At 48.2% G+C, this 25,908-nt stretch overlaps 1 protein-coding gene across 1 annotated transcript in view; it reads right to left on the bottom strand.

Moving 5' to 3' along the window:
* The window catches only part of Pax5 (paired box 5), a 184,550-nt gene that overhangs the window by 114,334 nt on the left and 44,308 nt on the right, over positions 1-25,908 (bottom strand). The window contains exon 6 of the mRNA XM_047525710.1: positions 13,743-13,918. Within this exon, the coding sequence (XP_047381666.1) occupies positions 13,743-13,918 (176 nt within the window). The remainder of the gene's footprint in view (positions 1-13,742; positions 13,919-25,908) is intronic.

The following is a 25,908-nucleotide window of genomic DNA, read 5'->3' as shown; positions in this document are numbered from 1 at the left end:
AATTTCTTCATTTTCTTTTCTTGCATGCTAAGTATTCATATATTACTCCTCTTAAAGTTATCTTGTGGTCTTGGTTGTTCTGTGCTTGTTTTATTTTGGTGGGGGGTATCTCTTCATCCTTTTTTCTCTTTACATCTCAGTTTTGGAGCTCTCTGTTGACCTATCTTCAAGCTTATTATGGTTTGCATGGCTGTGTCCAGTCTACTGATGAGCTCAGCAAGGCATTCCTCATTTCTGCAGCTGTGTTATTTCTAGCATTTCCTTTTAATCCTTTCTAAGTTCTCATCTCTCAGTTCTATCACCCATCTGCTCTTACATGCTGTATACTTTCTCCTTTACATCCATGCTTCTTATAAATCCGCTACTAATTCTAAAATCTGTGTTGTATCTAGGTCTGGGTCTGATGCTTACTTTGTTTCTTCTTACTTTTTTTTTTTTCTTACCTAACTTTCAATTGAAAGCTGCTTGTGATCAATCAAGTAGTACTATCTGAACTAAGCAGGCCTTCAGTGGGAGAGTTATGTTGATCCTGCTGATTTCAGCCATAATTCTGTATTCCTGGGCCTCTCTGGATTTCAGAGCAGCTGTTTGCCCTGTAACCTCAATTGTACGATGGGTCAAGAAAACATGTTGATTTTCCTTTTTTTTTTCCGCAATGATTTTCCAGCTTTGTTTCTTCTTGTAAACAACCTCTGAGCTCTTCACTTGTCATAGCTGAAATGAAGTCTCTCATATCTTTCTTACATTACTAGCAGTTCAACAAGAGTCTGAGTAGTAAACTATGGCTTTGTCTTAAAAATGTCCTTATTTGCCTTCACTATTAAATGATCATCTATTTAATTATAAGTCAATTATTACTATGTCTTAATCTTTAAAGTTATTTTCTACTGTCATCTGATTCATAATGATTACAAAAAAAGTGTCCCATCAGTCTAAACATTACACTTTCTCTCTGGTTGCCTTTATCATTTTCTCTTTGTCTTTGATGTTCTTCAGTTTCACTATAGTTTTGCCTACATGTTTATTTATTTTTATTTAAGTTGTTTAGGATTTAGTGTGCTTCTTCAATCTACTAATACACACAACCATTCTGTTTTGTAAAGTCCTTACCACTATTTCTTCAAATATTGCCTCTCCTCCCTTTCTTCTATTTTATTTTTCTAGTCCTACTATTATGTGTATGTTGGACTTTCTCATATTTTGTTTTATCTCTTAACATCTCTTTCATATTTCCAAACTCTTCAGGGTTTTGTCCCATGTTCCTGGTAATTTCCTCAACTCTGTCTCCCAAATCACTAATTTTCTATTTAGCTGTTTCTTATCCAGTACTTAACTTCTCAATAGAATTTTTAATTCTGATGGTTATAAGATTATAGCTACTTCTTTTTTCATGATGTTTTGCTCTTATGTATGGTTTCTAGTCCTTCTTTCATCTCTTTAATCATTTTTTTGTGCATCTTCTAAATTGTCTGTTATTTTAGGTTTTTGGAGTCCTAATCATCCTAGTTATGTCTCCTGTCTCCTCATCATTTCCTTGTGTGGCTTGCAACTTTTTAATTGTGAGCTCATCTTTAGTAGTTATTACTCATTCTGTCAGCACGTTGTACACACCAAACTGTGGGAGAATCCAGATGAGAGTTTTTCATAGGCATCTCTGGGACATCTCAGGAATTTCACTGATGAGTCCAGTATTTATATTAATTTCTATTCATGGGTTTCTTACACATAATATACAGTGAGATTTCACATGGATAGGTAGCAGAGGTTTAAGATTTCAACTTCTAATAGGAAACTTTGGTTCTCTTCTTATTCTCCTGGACTCTTAAGTTCCCTTACTGCTTCCCTGGGCTAGAAGGTAAAAATGGCCTGATGCCCACTTCACAGACAGGGCTGGTCATCCAGGTATTCAGCTGTTTCCAGAGGTTTCACTTCCAACTCTCATATCTTATAGGTCTAATGCCACATCTTCTGCCCCAACATCAGCATCAAAATCCCAGCCCCTGTTCACTAGAACTGTATCTAAGACTAGTTCCCTGGCCCATCAGGCATTAGTTCATGCACTTGAAGTTCAGACTCTGAACACTCTATCTCTTTTTTTTTAAATACTGGGGGTTGACCCCAGAGATGCTTTACCACCAATCTACATCCCCAAGCCTTTTTATTTTATATTGAGACAGCGTCTCACTAAGTTGCCAAGGCTTGGTCTCAAACTTACAATCCTCCTATCTCAGTCTCCCAAGTAGCTGGGATTATAGGAGTGCAGCACCATACCCAATTTGAGAGCTCTCTTAATTTCCATACCCTGTGAACTTCCCTCTTTCTTCCAAATATATATATCATATTCCAACTACATATCATATATATCATATTATTATTATACTTAATTCAATATTTCTATTATTTGAAATGGAAGGGGAGCCTGTGGCAGCTCAAACTTCGTGAACAGAATAAAAAATGTACATTCTTTACTGTTGTTATTTTTAAGAGCTTTGTGAATTGCCAAATTCCTTAAGCCAAATTTCCAGTGCACGCTTAAAACCAAACAAGCTGTCAGACTGGAATTATCTATTCTTTTGTCCTTTTTTAAATTGCAAGTATCGCTTAGCCTTGCTTGAGGGAAGCATCTCTACCCAAAGTCAATTCTCACACGGTGCCTCTGGCAGCATCAGTTGCTATTACTTTATGCCACACAGCTCAGCACAGGTGGTCAATGTCACTGAGATGGCATATCTGTAAAAATTTCTTGGATGAATGAATGAATAAATGAATGAAAGAACATCCCAGCAAGATGCAGGCAGCTCTTTGACAATTCACTTGTAATCTTTAAACCCCACATACACAGAATTTGCTTGTCATCACAAAGAGTAAAACAGACAGGAGGAAAAACTGTAAACAAGTCAAAATAAAAGTAAGAGATGGATTTCCAGTTGGTTTTATCCCTCGCAGAGTGTTAGAGCCTGAATGGATCTCAAGGATTACCCGGTCCAATCTGCCTCCCTGAATGCAGATCCATGACCCAGACGGCCTGGCCCAAGAGCCTTTGCTGCAGCCTGGGTACCCTGTGCTTTTAGAACACCCCACCTTGCTCGGTGTTCCCTCAAGCATCCCAAAGTCTTATGGAATAGGCACAACGGTTTTCCTTGGGAAGCCACTCCTTTGCTTGACCCACAAGGAGATAAAAGAAACCGAGTTGTTTAGAATATATTTTAAAAGCCATTTAGGAACCAACGAGTATTCCAGAGCAAGTCTGGGCAGCAAAGCAAAGAAGGCTGAGGCCACAGAGAGTCCATACAGTTTTCACCTTTGGGTCACTTGGCGATGGTGACAATGGAAAGATAAGGGAGAGTAGGGTTAGTGTAGAGACCCTTGGTACCTCTAGAGATCTAGGAAGCAAAAATTCCAGAATTATCCGTGTCACCGTCTCATTCCAAAGACAGGATGACACTCAGGTTAAATTGTGCTTTAGCATCTCAGGGTTCAGGAAGCTATTTTCCCCCCTATCCCCTCTCCTCATGCTGGGAAGAACTGGGACAAGAACTTCTGCCCTGTCTTCCCTGGTTCTGCCTTTCCCTCTACCCTCTTGTGGCTCCCTGAATGAAGCTTGCTCATCCTCCTGGTCAGAGCTTAGGACATTCACTAAGCCATATTCACTGGGGCCATGTTGCTTTGCTTTGAAGGTCAGTCATTTTCCTCTGGAAATTCAAGCTTCCAGGTATCAACTAGGCCAAGCCAGGCCTACATGATGGGAAGGCCCAGCCATGTCCTCTCTCGCAGTTCCATCTTTTCCACCTGTACCTAAGTGGTTTAACCAGTGCTAGAAAGAGTACTCTGATTCAGAGATAATGTACCAGAAGCTTCACTTGGAACTCTTCTGGCCTACACAATCCTTCCTAGCTCAGGTTTTCAAAGAATCCCAGAAACAGTTGGAAAGATGTGGAGTGAGTCTTTGGGTACTTGCTCAAATACCCAAAGCAGTCCCTTATCTATTTTCCTGAGGTTGGCCACCCTAGACAGGAGGAGTGAGGGAGAAGAGTCAAAGCTCCACTCACGTCCAACTCACACTGCTCTCAAAAGCAGAGTCTCCTAAACAGTGTGTTGAGATATTAGAACCTCTGCCTTCAGGTGACCAGGTGGGACTTGGGAAAGCAAAAGCCTGAAGGCCAGTAGCCTCCAGTCATGAGCATCCTTGTAAACACTGTCACATAAATACGAGCATCTTCCATGTTGTGCCATGGCATGGTGAAGATCGGGAAGTCAGAACAAAAGCACGTTCTGCCAAACATGTGCTTCTTTAATCACCAAAACACAGGATTCCTTCTTCTATCAAGCCCCCTGCCCCGTCCTCACACACCAAGTCCTCATCAGAGAGGTCAACCAGATTCTTGTCATCAAGGGCTGAGCAATGCAGCTGGGCTGATGGTGAGCACCCAAGACACCTTCCTATCAATGGAACCTTCTCCAACTGGGAGAGGGGGTTCCCAGGGTAGCCTTTGAATAACAGAGATAAATCTCAAAGCCCCAAAACCCCAAGTGCATCTTCCTGGAGCATCAAATGGGAGACTCTGGGAAGAGCTGCCCCTGGTGTCTGGCGTTTTCATAGTTTAAGTCTGGGCTACTAGAAAGGCTCTTGAGCCCCATGGTCACAGCCCCTACAGAAATGCACTGATTGGCACGTGATCATCCTTTTCACCTATAAGACAAAGCCCTGCAAAACTTGCTGCAGGACCTCTAAGTGTATCATGAGGACTGTGGCCATTTTCTTGCAGGGCTTCCACTGGAAACCCATGTGAAAATTTCCTTCCCACTTGGTCAGAAAAAAAATGATGGCTTCCTTTGAGGAACGGCCTATTTCACCCAGTGGACAATAAGCATACAAATGATTGTGTTTCCCATCTTGCTTTGGCCATCAGGAAGCTCAGGATCAAATTTGAGCTCAATTCTAGTAACCCTGGGGGCTTGGTGAGAATTGGGCAGAGGGACAGGTGGGAGAACAGAGGGGAGAGGGAGAAGCAGTGCATTATGTTGCCACAATTCCTGGGTGATACCGTGGACTGGAGAGAAGGCCAACCCCAGAGAAGCAGGTAACTATCTCCAAGGGTACAGTAACATTGTGTGTACCTTAGCAACAACCTCCTAGTCGGAACCATCCAAGTGTCTTTATAGCAATCAGAATAATCTTCCAATCTCTATTGGATTAGATCCTGATGTCCCCTAGTTTAAAATTTTGGGGAGACTTCTTTCTCTCAAGACACCACCCAAGGCCCTGACCCTAACCCTGGCCCATCAAGCCCCTTCACATTCCGTCCCCACCTCACTAACTGCCTCACATACCACTTCCCACTTCCCAAGCCTACCAGCCCCACGGAACACCTTGCAGCTGCTAGATTAAGGTCTTTCCAGCCTCAGGTCTTTGCGCAGGCTGTTCCCTTTGCCTGGGACACTGTTCCCAAAATGCTGCACCACCTTCAGCTTAAAAGTACCACCCTCAGAAACATGCTCTGGGACCCCCAGCTAACGGAGGTCCCACTCTCTATTCTCATCACACATTTGTCCTCTCCTCAGAGCTCCATCATACTCTGTACCTATCTATAATGACCACCTGTTCCCACCTAACTCTCCCCCTTCCCCTCTGTTCCCCCACCATCCCCCATTTTGACTGGTACCATCATTGTGTTGACATCTGTCTCCGTTGCTAAATGCTGGAAACCATGTCTTTTTTTTTTTTTTTTTTTTCCCTTGCTGCCAATTCCCCAGGACTTAGCATAGTACTGGCATAAAGGAGGTCCTCAATAAATAGTTGCTTAAGTCAACCAATCAGGAAATGTCTATACCTGCAGGGGGGAGGGAGCAGACGCCAGAGGCATGTCTACACTCACAAAAGGCAGGGAACGGAGAATGTGGCCATCTTACTGAGTACATCATTTGGGGCATGTTGTTAATCTCCCCCTGCCTCAGTTTCCACATCTGCTACATGAAGATAACAATTAAGATCAACTGTGAGTCACAGGGCTGTGTAAGAGGTCCTTGGGGTTTATCAGTGATCCTTTATCTTCAGTTACTCATCACACCCCAAGCTGTGGCTCCTGTCGGCAGGACACAGGTCTGTTTAGTCCTCTCCTTCTTCATGCGCCCTGGAGGGACCTGGCACTGAAGTCCCAGGCAGAGGTGGCTGATGGTGGCCACTGAGGTCCAGACCTCCGGCCCCGGCATGTCCAGCTGAAACCCCAGCCCTGCTCTGTCACTGGAGATGCTGGTGTCACCCACTGGCCTCCCAAGACCTTAGAGCCTGCAGCTTTGCTGCTCAGAGCTGTGGCCCCTGCAGCCTGGGGTGATGCTCTTTGCCCACCCTAGTGAGGATTCTGGTGGGGGAACAGCCCTTCAGTCCCTGAAGCTGCAGAGAAAAAGGTCTTCTCCTTTTGTTACCTCCTTTTCCCTATTTCCTCTTCCCACACAGCATATATGACAAAGGGTATATTCCCCTTGCATGCCTCCAGTGACAGGAAGTTCACTACTTCACCAAGAGGCTCAGTCCCCTGTGTGAAAGCTTGTGCTATTGGAGTTCTCTTAGTCTGTCTCCTTCCCTGCTTACCCAGCCCAGTCTCCCCTTCTTTAGATCAAACAGCCCCAATTTCTCAACTCAGTCATCCCTCCTAGGAAAGAACTTTTGGTGCCTCTCCTCATCCGCAAGCAATGAACTTGCCCTGAGCATAACCTGTCACAGGAGGGGCAGGGCAAAGGAAAGGTGTCAGCTTAGAGCAGAAGAGGACTCTCACACCCTACACCTCTCCTTACTCCTCCAGAGACCACTGGCGTGAGTGGCAGCCCCAGCCTTCTAACTCATGCTCAGCTCCTAGGATGAGTAGTCCACTAATAGTGAACCCCAAGACCCCAAGACTGTGTCTCCAGGACACTGCCCCCTCTAGGAATCAGTGGACAGCCTGGCTGTGCTGCAGCCCAGTGGCTACCAGCCCGGGTTCCAGAGCCGGGTACCTGGCTTCCAAGCTTGGCTCCAGGCTTACTGTGTGCCCTTATCTAAGCCACTGCACTAATCTCACCAGCCTCAGCGGTCCTGACTATGCAATGGGACAACAGGAGCAGACGCAACTTGGTAAGGAGCCGGGGCCACCATGGTTCTCCTCAAAATAGGGCCAGGCACAGGGTAAGCAATGAATATACATGAGACATAGCAATCCCACAGCAGGGACTAAAACAATGCATGTATGACGTCTTCTCTGGGAAACACCAAGTGGTGAATGATGCCGGTGCAGTGGGAGAACTCAGAGGCCCGGGGCCCTGGAATGGGTGAGGTGGCTGCTGGGGAGACCAAAGTCACAGCCGTTGTTGGGGGAAAGGAATGGAGCCCGGTCACCAAGCTGGGCTGCCTGGTCAAGGACATGAGATCAAGGCCCTAGAGGAAATGCGTCTCTCCTCTCTGTCCATCAAGGAGTCTGAGATCATTGGCTTTTTCCTGGGGTTCTGAAGATCAAGCCTGTACAGAAGCAGACGCGTGCTGGCCAGCGAATGAGCTTCAAGGTATTTGTTGCTATCAGGGACTACAATGGTCACACTGGCCTGAGAGTTAAGTGCTCCAAGGCGTTAGCCATTGCTGTCTGAAGGGCCACCATCCTGGCCAAGTTCTTCATTGATCCTGTGCAGAGAGGCTACTGGGGAAACAAGATTGGCAGGTGCCACACTGTCCCTTGCAAGGTGACAGGACGCTGTGGTTCTGTGCTGGTACACTTCATTCTTGCCCCCAAAGGTACTGGCACCATCTTAGCCCCTGTGGTCAAAAAGCTGCTGTTGATGGCTGATATTGATGACTCCTGCCAGGGGCTGCACTGCCACCCTGGGCAATTTTGCCAAGGCCACCTTTGATGCCACCTCTAAGACATACAGCTACTTGACCCCCAATCTCTGGAAAAAGACTGTGTTCCCCAAGCCTCCCTATAAGGAGTTCACCCACCATCTCGTGAAAACCCACACCAGAGTCTCTGTACCGAGGACCTGGGCTCCAACTGTGGCTACAACAGAGGGTTTTCATAGAAGAAAAACAAAGTGCATGAAACCTGTTTTTTCAAAAAATGCATTTATGAGCTTGAGCAAGGGGCACGTTGATGCAGGTTAATGGGTCAGTGTACAGACCTTTGAGGGCAGGCAGGTTAGGATTTAGACACAAGCTGAAGGAATGTCATGCAGGGAAATAGTGAGCAGGAGCTTAGAGTGGGAACATTAAGAAAGTAATAATGCTGCAGTTCCTGCCACCGAGCAGGGAAGTCATCCCTGAGGCTCACAGCTCCTGTACACGCACACACGTGCCAGCCCTGGGAGAGGGGGACAGTCAGTGGCCCCCTCCAACACGGAGCAGCCAGCCCATGTAGGGCAGTGAGGGCTCAGGCATGACCAGAGCCAGAGCTTCTTGTGGGCAAGCAAAGGGACATGGGCAGTGAAGGGTCACCAGGGGGAGGGAGTTCTGGAGCTGGGTTGCAAGCATTGGGGAGACCATGAGGGGCTCCTGTGTGGGGATGGACTTCAGGAACTAAGATCCAGCAGGGACGGGACAAGAGGCAAGAGGCCCCAGGGAAGGCTGTTTCCAAGGTGGGCAGAACAGTCCAGACCACAGTCAGCCCTCTGGGGTTTGGGTCCCCTCCTGCTTCTCCAGTCCCATGGCCCCTGGCTTCCTTTCTCTGCATGCACATTTTCCCATACCCTCACTCCTCCAGACCTTTGCCCCTGCCCTTCCTCATCCCGACATTCCTGCAGCCTAGCACACCCTCTCCACCCAACCCCCTGCCATCTCTGCAGATCTGGATTCCACCCATCGCTCAAGACACTAACAGCACCTCCTCCAGGAAGCCTTCCCCTTTCCCGTCCTGGCCCACCTGTCTCCCCACCCTTCCATTCCCTCTTTCATCTCCTCCTACTGGGACCAAGACCCACCAGGGAAGAAAATGAGCTCCCTGGAGAGAGAAGTGTCCAGAACCTCATCTTTCTCCCCACAGTGCCAGCCCTCTTTCTGACTCATGGTCAGTTTGTGGCCATCCCTGATGACCATGCTCAGTCATGCTGGGAAAGGCAAAGCAGCCCCTCCCAGGCATAGGAAACCCACAGGAGTGGGCGATGCTAGAATCCAGCTTGGCCCACCAGCCTGGAGAAATGCCACCATTCAGAGGGCAAAGTGGCTCAGGAGAGCGGGAGGCATTTCTGGTGGCTTTCTCTGTTAGACAGGGGACAGGCCTTCTCCTGGGTTAACCCCCTATGACCTTTGAACTTCCTAGGAGGTCAGCAGTTCGTCCCCCTTCCCCAGCTGTCTCTCTGTCTCTGGCCCAATGGGAGGGAGGGCCCAGGGCCCGTTCCATTTTGCGCCGGTATTGATCTGTTGGCAGCAATGGGCTGGATAATTAGCCAGGAATTAGGGTTTCTATTACAGCCAGGAGGCTGCTCCAGCTGATTTATCACCTGAATAATTTACTGTGATTGAAAGGAAATTAAAATGAACTCCATTTGACAACTGTGAGCTTTTATGGGCTTTAGTGAAGGCTCAAAAGCCAGATTAATAGCCTGGTGTTGGTTAATAGTCTGCCGAGAGTAAATACAGCAGGCTGCGCTCAGCCGCCTTCCTGTGGTGGCCGGAGGAGGGACCTGCTCTGCCACAGTCGGCGGGTGACCACAGCGGCATCAGGGCAAGTTTTATCAGATTCCACTGCTGGAGACACACACACACACACACACACACACACTCTCTCTCTCTCTCTCTCTCTCTCTCTCTCTCTCTCTCTCTCTTCCCACACACACACCCCTTCTCTCTCCCTCCCTCTCTCCACAGCAATTGCTTCACTCTCTCTTTTTTCCCTCTTCTCCAAGGTGATTTTTACTCACTCCACATGTAGGGGAATCAATTGCTTTTTCAATAACCATTTTGAAAAGGAAGCATTTCATTGCCCCAGGAGTGGGTTTCCGTTAGCCCCTCAGCCAGGGCAAAGGTTACTAAGTTTCCCTACAAAAGCCTGAGCCTGGTCGGTCCACCCACCCAGGGCAGAACTTGGCGGGAAAAGCAGCGAGATGGCCTGGAGGACTCTGAGCACGTGGCAGTGACTGGCAGGACCCCAGACTGGCCCTGAACAGGAACATTCCTCCCAGCCAGTGGGTGGGCCATTTGGCAGGATGTGACCTCTTCAAGCCAATGCAAGTCTCGGAGGGTCCTGGAATACCAAGTAGACTGACTGTAGCAGGTCTGTCAAAGAACTGTCCCTAGAAACCCTCCAGGGGCATGGAAGCCTAAGGAACCAGCTGTACAACATAAGGTCAGAAGATTCCGAGGTCAGAGTCCAGCTCTGTGACCTCAACAATCCTGAAAATGAGGTGAACCATCTGGGGGAAAGTTCTAATCTACACCCTGGGACACACAAATCTTACCCAACCTGTTAAGCAGGAATTTAAGTTGAAATCCAATGAAAGACCTCAGAAGACTGAAGGCTCTTGTGTGTGAGGAAGATCTCTTGTTGTCATTGTCAAGCGGCTGCCTCTGTGGCTGCTGTCGTGCCCTTCATCAACATCGTGATTGCCCCCAGCACAGATGTGGAAACTGGGGCCCAGAAAAAAGTGTTTGCTTGACAGGGCAGAGCCAAAACTCGAAGCCTCTCCCCCAATTCCAAGGCCAGTAGATACTCTTTCTGCTTTGCCACCTTGCTCAATGAAGGTGACAGCAAGCCACCACCTAGGTCCCTAGGCCACAGAGACACAGACTGAGACAGCTAGATCTGCTGGCAAATGGAAGAGGTGACCAGCCTCGATGGGCAGCAGCTCAGGGTCCCCTTCTGATCCACACCAGACCATTCTAGGGCCCACACGGCAAGGCCCATGGCGCCAGCAGGAGGGGGCTCAAGGAACCTGTACCCTTGACAAGCATGCCTTCCCCATCTGCAGCCCCTTGCTCAAGCTGTCATTTGTCCAAAGCGACTGGGAATCGGGCGCGAGGGTATGTCATTCATAGTCCAGTGCCTGTGTGTGTGCAGGGCGGCCCCACGGCCTCACCTTCCATCTCTCCTCATTACGGCGCATTACAGGGAGGTGAAGCAGATTAACTAGAAAACACTGAGTCCGTCATTATCCTGCCACACCGTCTGCCCGCAGGCCCTGCCTCAAAGCCCACACAGACAGGCCCGCGGATGTGCCTGTGCCATTCTGAAGGACACTGATAGAAGTCAAGTCCTCACAGAGTTTGTAATTCAGGTCTGCTCCCCATCAGGCCTGTCCTCCAGGACCCCCACAAGGTGCTGCCTCCACCACGCGAGTACCCCAGATGCTCCCAACTGAGACAGCTTCTCCTCCTCTCCCAACACTTCCCGACTCACAGAACCTTCTCCTTTGTCCGGATGTCCTTGTCACAGAAGCTGAGTCTATGTCTAGAAGCTCTGAAACTGGACAGAACTGATGCCTGACTAATGCCTCTGCCCCAACAGCCCACGTGTGAGAAACAGGTTGTACCAATGAACACCTGTGCGAGTAAGTGAGGAGCAGCTGGGAGGCTTCTGGGCTCCTCCAACTGCAGAGCCCTGCAGCCTCTGCCCGGTCCTCCTACATACCCTAAGCTAAACGAAATAGGACGCAGATTCCAGTCCACGAGAATCCTGGCAAAGGCAGAGGGAGATTCTGACACCCAATGTCAGCATTTAGTAAATACAGGCTTCATGGAAGGGCCAGCAGCTGCATGCTGGAAGGCCAGCTGTGCCAAACTCTGGACCCTTGTGGTTGACCAAGAACTTGCTGGGCAACTTTAGACAGCCCTGTCCTCCTCTGGACCTCTAAAAAATGAGGAAGTTGAAAAGTCGCCTCCTTTGTCCCTGCCATCCCCAAAATTATGTGATCCTGTCAATGGTTAGATCATTTTCTCCTGGATTCTGAAGGCAAAAGTTGGTCTCATCTGGAAAGTTTTCCTGAAAAAGTCCTCCCTCTCTCCTCCAGTGACAGGTGAGATGTGGTTTCCACCACCTCTCAGAACGGCTTGGATCAGTGGAAAGAGGCTGTCTGTGATGCAAGCAGATTCTTCTCCCTAAAGCCCAGGCTGTAGAGCATGGGGTCAGCTCTACCCAGCACACACGCCCATTCCATTTCCAGGGGAGGTCTCACTCGACTTGCAGGAGAAAGACCTACATCCTCACCACGGTTCACACACCCAGCCCCTCTCTCCAATACCACCTCCCACCCGCTCCAGGAATCCCAGTCACACTGCTCTTCCGTTTCCCACCCCTACCATTCCCTCCGGCCTCAGGGCCTTTGCACTTCCGTTCACTCTGCCACACAGTTCTCCCCACCCTACCTCTCTTCTCTTTGTTCTGCCCAAACCCCTCAAGACTCAATGTAAGGGCATTTCCCACTGTGGCCTCCAGACTGGCGTGGCCTCTGCTTTGGGCTCTTGGAGAACCTCAGACATCTCCTCAGCACCAAGCCCACATGCAGCCCATGGCCCTTTGAGTGATATGTAATACGATTCTTCTACATGTCTGTAGGCTCTGAGAGGGCAGGTCCAAGCCTGTTTTGTTCCCTGATGGAACTCTAGTGCCCAAATCTGTGCCTTGCACATAACAGATGCTCATCAATGTTTAAGTGAATTCATGACTTGCTGGGTGGCCCTAAACCAAGCCGCTTTGCCCCTCTGAGCCTGTTTCCCCATCTGAAAACAAGGTGGCTAAATAGGCTATAAAGGCCCTCATAGGAGCTTCTCAGAGGGACCTGACTCGGTAGCTCTGTGGGCCTTGCTCTCTCCTGGGTACCCAAGATCTCCTCAGGACCTTGCTTCTCCATAGGAGCTTGCACACATGGCCTGCCGTTTCCAAGGGCTCCTTGGGAAAACTTCAGAAGTTGCATCTAACTAGCATTTAGAGGCAGCTCAGCAAGACCTGTGCGTCCCACCAGAACCAGCTAGGAAAGAGCTGAGGAAAGTTACCGTTCACAGGGTCTCCTTGACTAGATCCACTGGGTGCTCTCAGCAGCTGGAAGCAAGTCCGAGGTGCCCAGGCCTCACGGAACCGGTCAAGGGACTGGCATAGACAGGGCGTCAGGAAATATTGTACCAAATTGAATCTGGTACTGCAGGGACCTTACTCAGACCCTGAGAGCCTCCTCTGCAGCCACGGACAGTGACTGCCCCTCTGTCCAGGCACAGCAGGCTGCTGTCCAGTCAGGGAGTCCTCCTGCTTCCTTCCCTCCCTTCCAGTATCCAGGTGGGACCTTGTCCAATGAGACACTTCTTCACCTCCAGTTTCTAAAGCATGACAGGTGACCTGACGAGAGGCTGGCCGTGGGTCCTCTCTAGTACCATCACACCTGTGTTCGTGACTGGTGAGCCCCCAGGCCCTAGGGTGGTTATGTATTTTGACCAACACCAGGACTGATAGAATAATGACCCCAGATCACCTCCAGTGGCCCAGGAGGTCATTATACACTCCTGTCCAAAGAGCCCTGGAAAAGGACACCGATCAGCAATGGCAGAGCAGCCAGACAATCATGTGCCCCTGGTTGGCCAGAGACACAGGCACCAGGGCAAAAAGCCTCAGAGCCCTGAACATGCCTCCTGACCTCGTGGGATGTTGTGACTGGCCGAGTGTGGCCAAAACAATGAAAAGTCCACTCCTAGTAGAACCTGGTGGGCTGTCACCCGCACCCTGCCAGATGCCTCTGCCTCTGGGAGAGTGGCCAGGCCTGCACTGCAGTGGCAGGTGTGGCCAGCTGAGTGAGGGGCGTACCTGCTCTGGCTTGATGGGCTCCGTGGTGGTGAAGAGGTCTGAGTAGTGCTGCCTCTCAAACACGCGGTCCAGGACCTCCAGCTGCTGCTGCGTGAACAGGTCTCCCCGCATCTGCTTCCGAAGGAAATCTCTGCCTGGCAGTGAGTGACCATTCGGCACCGGAGAGTCCTGAATACCTTTGATGAGCATGAGAGAGGAACAGTGAGAAGAGGTCACATTTAGAGTCCCCAAAGGAAGGCAGATCAGACCCTAAGCCTGGGGAAGGGCCCGCGAGAGGCTGAGCCCAGCTCCCTCCCTGATGAGAAAGGAGCCGCCTGGCCCAAGGTCACCTGCTGGTGACCACAGAGCCAGCCTCCCATAGGCAGGTCCCAGGCACCATGAAAACCCCTTTACATATGTCACCTCAACTAACCTACACAGTGACCCCCAATGTATTTCTATAGTTAGGATGTGCTTTGAGTTTGGCCCCTAAGGGTTCATGTGTTAGAAGCTTGGTCCTCAGTGTGATAGTACAGAGGCTATGAGATCTTTAAGAGGTGGGGCCTAGGGTTGGTAGAGTGCTTGTCTCACATGCATAAGGTCCTGGGTTCAATACCCAGCACTGCAAAAAAAAAAAAAAAAAAGAGGTGGGGCCTAATGGAAGGGCCCCTCCCCTCTTTTGCTTCCTGTCTGGTGATGTTACCTGATCTCTTTCCCTCAAGTACATGTGCTCTCATCTATGGTACCAACTGCCATGAGGCCTTTACTACAGCTGAGCCAAATGGCTTGAAACCATGTCCTTGAACTTCCAGAACTATAAGCTAAATAAATCTCTTTTCTTTATAAAGTATTTTATTATTTAAACCTCAGGTATTTTATTATAATAACAAAAAATGGACTAATCTGTTATGTTATTATTTTCCTCACTTTGCAGATGAGAAAATCAAGACCTATAGAGATTAAATGAGATTTTGCCTGAGGATTAGAGCTCAGGCTCACTCAGAGACTTAGACATCAGAGGCTACTGCCTCTCCCATACTGAAGACCCTCTTTGGAGGGACAGATTTTCCCAAAGCTGATGTCCTCACCCTGGACATTTGCCACCACATCATGTGACAATTCAGCAAAACCCTGTGCTGGGAAGGCCGTAGGAAAATGAACAATCATACAATTCTGGGGGGAGTGGTCACACACATGTGCTAGACAATTTGACAAAAACTATGAAAATCACAAGTGCATGTTCCCTTTGATGGAGTGATTGCACTTCTGGGAATTTATTTTACAGTTAGACTTACAGATACAGCAAGTAACACACGTACAAGTGTCTTAGAGCAATAAACCAAAGTTCATTGACAGGGGATTGGTTAAATAAGCTGTGGCCTACTTGCATAATGAAATACTGCACAGAAGCCAAGAGGAATAAGAACTCCCTCTTGACTTGGTAAGGAAAGATCTTTAAGATACATTGCTATGTGATGAATAAGGAAGGCACAGCCCAGTGTGTGCGATACACAATGTTTGTGTAAAAAAGAAAGAAAAAAAGACTTTATATCATATTTATATTACTCATATATACTATGCTATGTAGTTTAATTTTCTATTGTACAAAATATTTTTTATAGGAAATATTATTTATAATAGATACAGATATGAATGATGCATGAGAAAAATGTGTAGTGGTTTCTCACTCAGAGAGGTAGGAGCTGAGCAGCTGAAGGATGGGGGAAGAGATTTTATACAGCCTGCTCTTGTACTTGACTTTGTTTTGTTGCAGAATTTCAAATGGATGGACTATTCCAAAATGTGATTTTTAAAAGTACACGATTAAATTATCTGTGTTTTCTGTCATGTTAGCTCTTCACACTATAAGTCTCTGGTGATGATGCTTACATTTCAGAGAAAATATTATGTTATCAATTAAAAAGCAAATGGTTCATTTAAAGGACAGAAAGTCACCAAATAAATAACCACACATTACATCTCAAAGCCCTAGGAAAAGAAGAACAAATCAACACCAAAAGCTTCTAGTAGAAGACAGGAAATAATTAAAATCAGAGTTAAAATCAATGAAATTGAAACAACAAAAAAAAAAATTCAAAAAAATCAATGAAACAAAAAGTTCGTTCTTCAAAAAATAAAATAAAATTGATAAACCCTTAACCAAGCTAACAAAGAGAAAGTGAGAGAAAACTCAAATTACTAAAATTTGTGATGAAAAAGGAAATATTACGATATATACTACTGAAATACAGACAATAACCAGAAACTATTTTTAATATTTATACTCTAATAAAATAGATAATCTTAAAGACATTGATAAACTTTTAGACACATATGACCTACCCAAATTGAATCAGAGGGACAGAAAATTTAAACAGATGAATTTCAAGCCATTAAATTGAAGACGCCATCAAAAGCCTACCAAGAAAGAAAAGCCCAGGACTAAAACAGCCAAGACATGTCCCATGGTACTCAACGAGATCCAGCAACAAAGTTTGAAACTGCTGTAAGCCTAAAAGTTCCCATCTACCTATTTTAGTCTACCAAAATAATTATTTTACATTTTTTTAAAAATGGGATAAAATATCTTTTGTGCCTTGGACTTGACCCATTCACAATGAAAGCAAGCACGAAGGGCAGAAGTTCCCTGCAAGGATGTGGCCTCAGGGGACACACCTTTCCCCAGGGGACCAGGCTGCTCCTACAGGACTGACCAGAGGCAGGGCATCCGCCTCTGCTGGCGGAGGCCACAGGGGCACCAGCATGGTCAGCTCCATACTGGAAGTGACCTTCCACAAGGCCTCGTCCAGCCCTCGCCCGCCCGCACGCTGCTGCCCTAGGCTTCCTGCAGCCTCCCGAATCCCCACCCAGGAGAGGAATGAGGCCAAACCAAGGAGCCTGAGGCAGCGGGACGTCACCTCACTCTGGCTGAGCGCTTCTTCCCTGCCAGTTCGCAGTGCAGGGTCTGACATTTGAACACCAGTTTGGGGTATACGTAAGCAGACTGGCCTTTCAGAAGCCTCAACATCCTCCACAGGAAGGGCCTTCAGGGGTGGCTCACAGACCGCCTGAGAAAATGGATGCCACAGCAATTTTGTTTCAGTATTGGGAATTGAACCCAGGGCCTTGCACCACCAGGTGAGTGCTCTACCACTGAGTTTTCTCCCCAGCCTCCCACATCAATTTGGACCCAAGAGGCTGCCATAGGCTGGGCCACAGCCTGAATGGCCAGATATCCCAATACATGGGCCAAGGGAGAAGCTGATCTCTCTGGTCAAAGTCCCAACATTAACCTAGATACCTCTTCTGGCAGCCTGTGACACTGATCTGCAAGACTGGTGCCTGCTTCTAGCCACAGGATTTCATCTCCAGAGTCCCTTCTTCCCTCATGGCCCACTCCCCATCAAGGTCACCAAAACTAGCAGGATGTGGGAGCTCCCAGCCCAGGCTGTCTGTCTGTTGGTCAGCACCCCTAAATGGTTCTGTTCTCAAAGGTCCTATGCACCTATGTGCACACGTGTACACACACACACACACACACACACACACACACACGAAGATGGATCAGCTTACATCTACCCAGCTGCTGCTCCACCCAGTCATCCTGACCCCAGTTACAAATGCCGAAGTTTGACCTCAACTTCACTCCCCAGAGCCCTACCAGCTTTCTCCCCGCCACAGCCCACATCTGTTTTTAAGAGACTTTCCCCCTGTCCACCTACTTCAATTCAACTTCCCAGCCTGCATCCTGCCAGCCAGGCCCAAAACGCCTGATGCAGGCTCCTTCCTGCCAACCCGCTTCCCAGCTCCCACCAAGACCTCACCTGCCCCCAGGGGTCCAGGCCCCACTCTTTCTTCCCCCTCAGCCTGCCCACCAGACCTGCCAACCCTGCCTCTGGAGGGAGGCCTATGCCGGTGAGCCTGTGGGTCCTCTCAGATGTTCTTGGGCTCCATTTCTCTTCCCAGAAGGGCAGAGCTTCACCTCCACTGAGGAGGTTCAGAGAAGGTGGCTACACTCAGGGGTCCTGCAGGCCTGGTCACCGTCTGGCCACAGAGTACGGCCAGCAAAGTAAAGGTTCAGAACACAGGGCCGGCTCAAGTGTATGCACAGAGGGTCCTTGGAGACCCTCCCCTGAGGATACTGCATGTCCTCATGTGCCTGTACACCTGGGTCCACCTCTGCAGAGTCTTCCAGACAGGGGACGGGCTGTATCCTGCTTGGTTTCTCAAAGTCAATCTCATAAGAACAACCAGGCTATGTGGGTGACACAGACACCACCCTGACTACGATCACTCCTGCTACTGTCACCCCCGGCCAGCACCTCCACTTCTTTGCCTTACTGGGGAGAGAAGTGACATCAAGCCTTTGTCCCTGTGTACAGAAGATGGCTGAAGTCTGTCATTTCCTTAAGAAGGCTGGGACACTCCTAAACATATAATCATGTACTCATCAATTTAACAGATATTGATGTGTACTTTTACCAGGCAATACTAAAAAATAAATTTTAAAAATAAAATACACAGAACCCAGGAATACAGTGCTGAGCAAGACAAGCCTGTGCTTGTGGACCAGAGAGGACAACCCACTTCAGTCAGGAAATCATGCAAATATACAGAGGATCACACAGTGAAGCTAAGTAGAAATGAGCAAGAGACACAGACCCAGGACCACCCTGATGTGGAGGGGCGTGGCCTCACCTGGGCAGGAGTCGGGGAGACGAGGGTGAGGGTGGAGAGGCCCTGCCAGGCAGCCACAAGGACAGGAAAGGAACAGAGGGAGGATCTGGAGAGGCATGAGGTGGAGCTGGACAGACCAGAGGCCACCAAGGATCTGAGTCGTGTTAAGGGAACCCTGGGGAGCCCAGGGGGTGGGGCTAGGGGCCCAGGAAAGAGCCACACTCCCATTTCTCAGACCCGAATTGCTCTTTCCTTTCCCAACTTTACTCGCAAGCCCTATCTTTTGGTAGATACCAGGGACTGGCAAAGACGAGGCTTTGCATTTGTGGGTGTTTGGTGCTGGAGTCAGCCTGTGGGGCAGGAGAGGTGACGAGCTCAGAAGGAACATAAACCACTCTTCGCTGACCTGCGCCCAGTTTTCCAGGACAGACATGGCCTGCAGGTAGCCCTCCTTCCTGCCCCAGCCTGTTCTCCATCTCCCTTTCCTAGGGCTCTGACCATTTTCTTCCTTATTTTAGAAGCCAAATCCCCTGAGCCTTGACGCCCACGCTGGGCCATTAGCTACCTTCAGGGGAAACACTACAGGCAATTCATCTGTGTCTCCTCCAAGAGAAAATTTGTGGAATGAATGAACAAATCGTAATACTGGTGACAGCCACCTGCCCTCTGCACGTCCGCACTGCCAACGTCAGGATTCCTCCCCTGAGCGCACTCACTCCTTCATTCTCCCCGAACCAAACTCAGTAAGTGTTGACGTGAGGGACACAGCAATGGGCAAAAGCTGATGCAGCCCTTGTCCTCTCGAAGGAGGCAAATGTTGACTGAAAAATAATTGGAGCCGAGTGAGGTGGCACATGCCTGTAATCCCGGCAGCTCAGGAGGCTAAGACAGAAAGATCCCAAGTTCGAGGCCAGCCTTAGCAACTTAGCAAGGCCCTAAGCAACTCAGCAAAACCCTGTCTCTAAATAAAATATAAACAGGCTGGAGATGTGGCTCAGGGCCTAAGTACCCCTGCTAAAATAATAATAATAATAATAATAATAATAATAATAATCAGAAGTTCAGGTGCAAGTAACAACCAAGACAGGCACTCTGATGAAAAGGTATGTGGGTCTGAGAGTGCAGGGACATGCTGACTTGCCTCTGGAGGTCCCACACAGTAGGTGCAGTGAGTCTGAGCCACATGGATTATATGCTCAGAGGCAGTTACAAAAATGAACACCAAAAATCATCCCCTGCACCAGGCAGGTCTGAACCTCCAGGACTCCGGTGTAAGCTTTGGTAGCATTTCTCTACAGCACTGTAAAGATGCTGTCTGATTTAATTGGAGAAGGTGGACTTGGAGGCAGAATTGCTACAGAAATGCTCGGACCCATTTTATTCCAGGGAGAAAAATCTAAACTCACATTGTGAATGGTATGCTTAAATATATGGATAGACATGGGCGAAAGTACAAAGGTATACAGGGGGCAAGGTATCTTTAAATCTTTTTTTTTCCTACTCCAAATCAAATAATATGTAATAGACCCAGTGCTGGGCTTAGTCAACCATGGCTGGTAGAATTAACATTCTGGAAGCTAGCTTCAGGGGAGCAAGGGGCAGGAAGCCCCGTCTCGGGGAGCAAAGAAATGCTGGCTTTAAATTTCAGGTTAAACCAATGTTATTCACAGCCTGGCTTTGAAGCTAAAAGCTTTACACAATCGGGTCTGGTCACGCAAAGAGGGAGGAAGCAAAACAGCCTCAGATTCCCATCTGTCAGGAGAAAGCTGTCTCTTGTGTGTCTTAAAAGATCATAAACCCATTGCGTTTTCTTCAGAGCACAGCAGATTCAGGGGTTTTGCATTTTTCTTGGAGGGTTCTGGTTTGTTTCTTTAAAAATCATCATGCAGTTTATGTCTGCAGATGCTCACTGGGAGGAAAAAGATAAAAACAAACAGGAGTCTCCAAAATCCCTTCTGGCATCGTGGCCTTTGGGATGCAACCTCTCTGGAAGTCGAGGAGCCCCAGGAAAGGAGACTAGAGCCGCTGGGTCAGCCTCCAGCTTTGCTCAAAGTCCCATTTCTCCTCAGGGCCCAGGCAAAATCCAGAGCCCTTATAGAGCCTCCTTCATCTTTGCAGCTTCTCCTCAGCAGGGCAGGGCAGTGGCAGGGCTGGGGCAAAGTGTTGGGAACCAGCAAATCTCAGTTCTAGCCCCAGCTCTTCTTTGCTGTGTGAGCCCAGGCAAGTTACTCTCCCTCTCTGGACCTCAGAGGCCCCATTAGTAAACTCTTTCCTCCTTTAAAATCAACCTAGATTTTGCCTATTAGGTGATATTAAATGAGCCTTAACTTCTTTTCCCATTTTGACTGTTTGTGCAGTCTTCTTAGGTGATCCTACCCCTAAATGATCCACTCCACCGCCTAAATGATTGCCTTAGTCAATTGAGGCATCCCGCCCGTCGTCCTCTTTGCCAATACTTGGTTTAGAAATGGACCTGCATTTAAGGAGAGGCTTGTTGGGGGTTGGCGGTCTCACAAAAAGAAATGGGAGGGAATCTCTTTTTTTCTTCACTGTTATAATTCATCCTGACATTTTTTGAAGTTGTGATGACAACTCCCAAATCCCATTACTGTTTTTCTGCACTACTACTCCCTCCCTTTTCCCAGGGTCCCCAGGCCTCTCCAGGTCAGGCCATTTTGCTGCTCCCTACCACAACCCTGGTACCCACTGTGCAGCCAGGCTGCTGCCCACGGTGAGGATGGCAGAGAGAGCCAGGGCCTGATGGGGCATCTGCCCCAGCAGTTCAGAGCCAGGGTGACTGTGAAGAGTGCACCATTGTGACCTGGGGCATTTCCAGCTTGGGTCAAATGAGCCCAGGGAGCTTGGAGTTGGTCTCCTCCTGTGGCTTCAGTGGCCAATGCTAAAAGCAATCCGTATAGAGACCAACCAAAACTGGATCATGCTAATTTGCAACTTCAAGAAATTGTTTCGGATGCAACTTTTAAGAAGTTTGCTAAGCGCAAGTAGTAGCTCCAGATGGGCTAGGTATGACCATGGGTGACAAAACGGGGAAGAGCCAGGGAACTTGTTCAAGGGCCACATTAGCAAAATTTCCTGAATAAGATTGAGTGGGAGGGGGTGGTGGCTCAGTGGTAGAGCCCTTGCCTAGCATGTGTGAGGCACTGGGTTTGAGTCTCAGCACCACGTAAAACTAAAGAAACAAATTAAAGGTATTGTGTCCATCTACAACCAAAAATATTTAATTAGCATGTGCAAGGCAATGAGTTGAATTCCCAATTCCCAGTACCACACCAGTACCATTTTTTTTTTTTTGAAAGAGCATCACCCACCTACCCCACACTTACAAAAAAAAGAATGGAGGAACTTTATATTATGTTGAAGGAAATGAGAGGGAGGGGAGGGTGAAAAATGGTGGACTGAGACAGACATCGTTACCTATGTATATGTATAATTACACAAATGGTGTGACTCTACATTGTGCATAACCATAGAAATGAAATGATGTGCCCCATTTGTGTACAATGAATCAAAATGCAGTCTGTGAAAAATAAATAAGTAGTTTGAGAGAGAGAGAGAGAAGAGAGAAGAGAGAGAGAGAGAGAGAGAGAGAGAGAGAGAGAGAGAGAGAGAGAGAGAGAGAGAGAGAGAGAGAGAGAGAGAGGAGAGAGAGAGAGAGAGAGAGAGATTGGGAGAGCTTCATCTTTCCTTAGCAAAAAATGAAGGGGATTGACAGACCAAAAGGGACACAAGGCTCTCTGGGCCCCTGGATGGGGCACCATTCAGTGCCAGACATTGAGTCAAGTTATTTTTGCATCCTTTCATTTCTTGGATCCTCAGAGTATCTGTGTGAAGTGTGTATTCTAATATCATTTTTGCATGTGTGTGTGGTACCAGGGATTGAACTCAGGGGCACTTAACCACTGAGTCACATCCCTAGCCCTATTTAGAGACAGGGTCTCACTGAGTTGCTTAGGGCCTCACTAAGTTGCTGAGGCTGGCTTTGAACTCATGATGCTCCTGCCTCAGCCTCCAGAGTCACTGGGATTCCAGGCATGTGCCACCATGTCCAGCCTCTAATATCATTTTACAGATGAGAAAACTGAGGTTCAAAGAATTGGATTCACTGTCCCTCAGCTCGTGGCTGGGATTTGTACGTAGGCCTCTGGTCTGCAGGCCCATTGATCATCACACCCCTCTTGATCTTCGTGCCTGCTACCAGGACTAAAGCCCTCAGTGTCCTCATCTGTCGGCCAGGAACAGTAGCACACAGGACACACACGGGGCTTCTGTGCGGTGTGAGTGGGATCATCTCCGTGACATGCTTATCATGGTACTGGAGCGATGTTGGCTGCTGTCATCATCATTCTCATCGGGAAACCTTCCAAGACCCCGAGAACAAAGTCCAAGTCCTCCCAGGCCTCCACGATCTGTCCCACTAGCCAGCATCACCCCTCCATCCACTCCACAGTGCCATCCCAGAGGCGACTTATCAGTCCTCAGGTGTCCTTCACCATGCTCTCCAATGCCACCATTCATTCTGTTCCCTCTTGGGGCGTGTCCTTCACCCCTGCCCATAGAGTCTCAGCCTAAAAACCGCCTGCCTCCATGTCCAAGGTCGAACAAATCGCCCTTCCAGTGACTCAGAGGAGGGAAGCGCAGACCCACTGGGGGTTTGTGTTCTGCCTACTTCTAAGACTTGAAGCAGTTCTTCAAATGTTCAACCAGAGAGGATGATAAATGATCAGAACTCAGTTGAGCTTCAAGCTTCGGAGCGTTCACACCAAAAGGAAACCTCAGCAAGTCAAATGTTGCTCAGACTAATGACAACCAAAAAAATGCCGTTCATCTTTCTCCTCAAATGGATCAGAGCTTCTGTTCTCTGCGTGTCCTGTTTTGGGGACTTAGGGTATGGCAGAGAGGACCAATAACAAGAAGGGGACCTGGAAGAGGGGACATATGAGCCATGTCTGGATGAATAGCCACAGCTGCTGAGCAAGGTAAGGGCTCGATTCCAGGCATGGGCAGCTGAACCCCGCTGGCAGACATTTCTAGGGCACCCACTATAAGCCGTGCCATTTGCTAGGGACCAGGGTAGCCCTACTGGAAATGGCTGTGGCAGCCCAAAGCCCAAACCAGCACTCCCGGTGACTTTATAAATCCTGTTCTAAACTAGAGCCAGACTGAGAAAAATCAAAGTGGCAAGGAGGAAAATTCTAGTGGAGCTACCATGATTCAGTCATTAGTTTCACTCGATCTTTCTTCTCTGAGAAGGAAAACGCAAAATTGTAGAATTGCCAGATATGTACAGGCTCAACTGGAGGGAATCTGATTGTGCCGTGTGTTACCCAATGAGTCACAGGCTGTGGGGAGGGAAGGACCCCAGGGGACTGACAACTCCACACTCAGGGACGTCAAAGTTGAAGCCAGACAGCCAGACAGTTCAGGACGAGACAGCAGATCTGAGGCCTATGTGGTGAGGTGTCTGAGTCCTGCTCCAAGCCTGAGAGCCATTCATTCCTGAGCAACATGCCAGGTGTCTGGCCCTCCCCTGGGCACCAGGGCTTTTGGGGGTTTAAGCCTGAGCTCCTGCCCTGAGGTGGAGGATGGGAGGAGAAAAAAAATCACAATGTAGTGCTGGGAGCCTTGAGAAGCACAGAGAGCCCTGATCCAGATGGTAGCATCCAAACCATATTCAGAGTTTACAAGGTCAGGTATTATTCTGAGCACCTGACCTTATAAAAGCCCTATGATGTCTGGTCTGCTGTTGCCCCTTCCCATTTTATAGATGAGAAAACTGAGGCATGGAGAGGTTAAATAATTTACCCCAGGCCACACAGCTAAGAAGTGGAGGAGCTCAGATCCTACCCCAGGCAGTCTGATTCCAAAGTCTGCTTTTTTTTTGGATTGAACTCAGGGGCACTCAACTACTGAGCCACATCCCCAGACCTATTTTGTATTTTATCTAGAGATAGGTCTCATCGAGTTGCTTGGTGCCTCGCCATGGCTGAGGCTGGCTTTGAACTTGCGATCCTCCTGCCTCAGACTTCCAAACCGCTGGGATTACAGGCATGCACCACTGCACCCAGCCCAAAGTTTGCTTTTAACCCATACACTAAACCACTCTGCTTCATCCAGACAGGGACAGGGATGGTCCAGAAAAGTGCCCTGGAAAAGATACAGCCTAAATCTTAAGAATGAAAAGGAAGAAGTTAGCCCCAGAAAGGGGCAGCGAAGGGGAAGGGCATTCCAAGCAGAGGGAACAGCATATGCAAAGCCCAGTGGCCCTGGAAAGCATGGTGATGGGGAATGGCCATCATTTGGCACGATAGGAATGCAGGAGTTGGGGAAGCCAAGTGTTGCAAGGTTTCCCTTGTGTCCTAGCTGCTCAGCACCATTGCTCAGTATCCAGAACCCAACATACACTCCAGCAACATACAAATAGTGCAAACATCATCAAACTCTCAGGGTGTTGATGTGATGCAATGGGATTTCTATGTGTGTAAAAGACTCAAGATGAGGCCAGCATGGTGGTGCACACCTGTAAACCCAGAGGCTTGGGAGACCGAGGCAGGAGGATCACAAGTTCAAAAGCCAGCCTCAACAATTTATCGAAGCTCTAAGCAACTTCGCAAGACCCTGTCTCAAAATAAAATAAAACAGGCTGGGGCTCAGCAGCCCAGTACCCCCCAAAATAAAGAAGAGAGTCAAGATGACCTCAAAGAATAGGCAGAAAGGAAGTAGTACCTTGTGTTTTGCCACAGGACAGTCTGCTCTCTATAATCCATACTGCCCAAGTTCATTACCTCATCCTGTAGCCCCTAATTACTCCACCTTACAGAGAGATGTGTGCGCTAATTAGGAGGGATGTTAACCACCATAGTGAAAATATTCCAAAGCAAATGAAATATTTCTAGGAGCAAAGGGGTGATTTTTTTTTTTTCCCTGAGAATTGTGCTTTTAAATGAGATCAAAGAATGCTAAAGGCTTCATTTTAATTATACCTGGAAGGACTTTCGCATGCAGCCCTTTGTGGCTCTGGTGCACACGGCAGTCTCCTTCCCATTCCCCACTGTACAGAAATAAATAAATAAATAAAAAGGGCTTAAAAATCATATTCACTCTGATATCTTTGCATTACCCCCATTTGAGTTTTGAAATGGCTGTCTTCATTTCTCTCCACCGCCCCCGCCCCGCAACCAAGGACGTTATAACTAAGAAGATTCATATTCTGAAGTGTATCTATCTGATCACTGCACAAATGTTTTCAGGAGAAATCACTATATTTCTCCAAGATGGGTATGGGTTTTGTTGTAGATCAAAGTGAGAGAGAGGAAAAAAAAGATAAATCATCAGAGATCCAAAAATACTTTTCATTTGGAGAAGATATCAGGCCATTTTGATGGGGCTGATGGAGTCCCTGCTCTGTCTCCATTACCTGTAGCAGGCAGCCCCAGCCAGGAGCCAACTACCGAGATTATATTCCCCATAAGATGGTCCCCGATATATATAT

Source organism: Sciurus carolinensis, chromosome 14 (genome assembly GCF_902686445.1).
Source record: "Sciurus carolinensis chromosome 14, mSciCar1.2, whole genome shotgun sequence".
In the NCBI taxonomy this organism is placed as follows: domain Eukaryota; kingdom Metazoa; phylum Chordata; class Mammalia; order Rodentia; family Sciuridae; genus Sciurus; species Sciurus carolinensis.
This window is presented reverse-complemented; position numbering and strand designations above follow the sequence as displayed.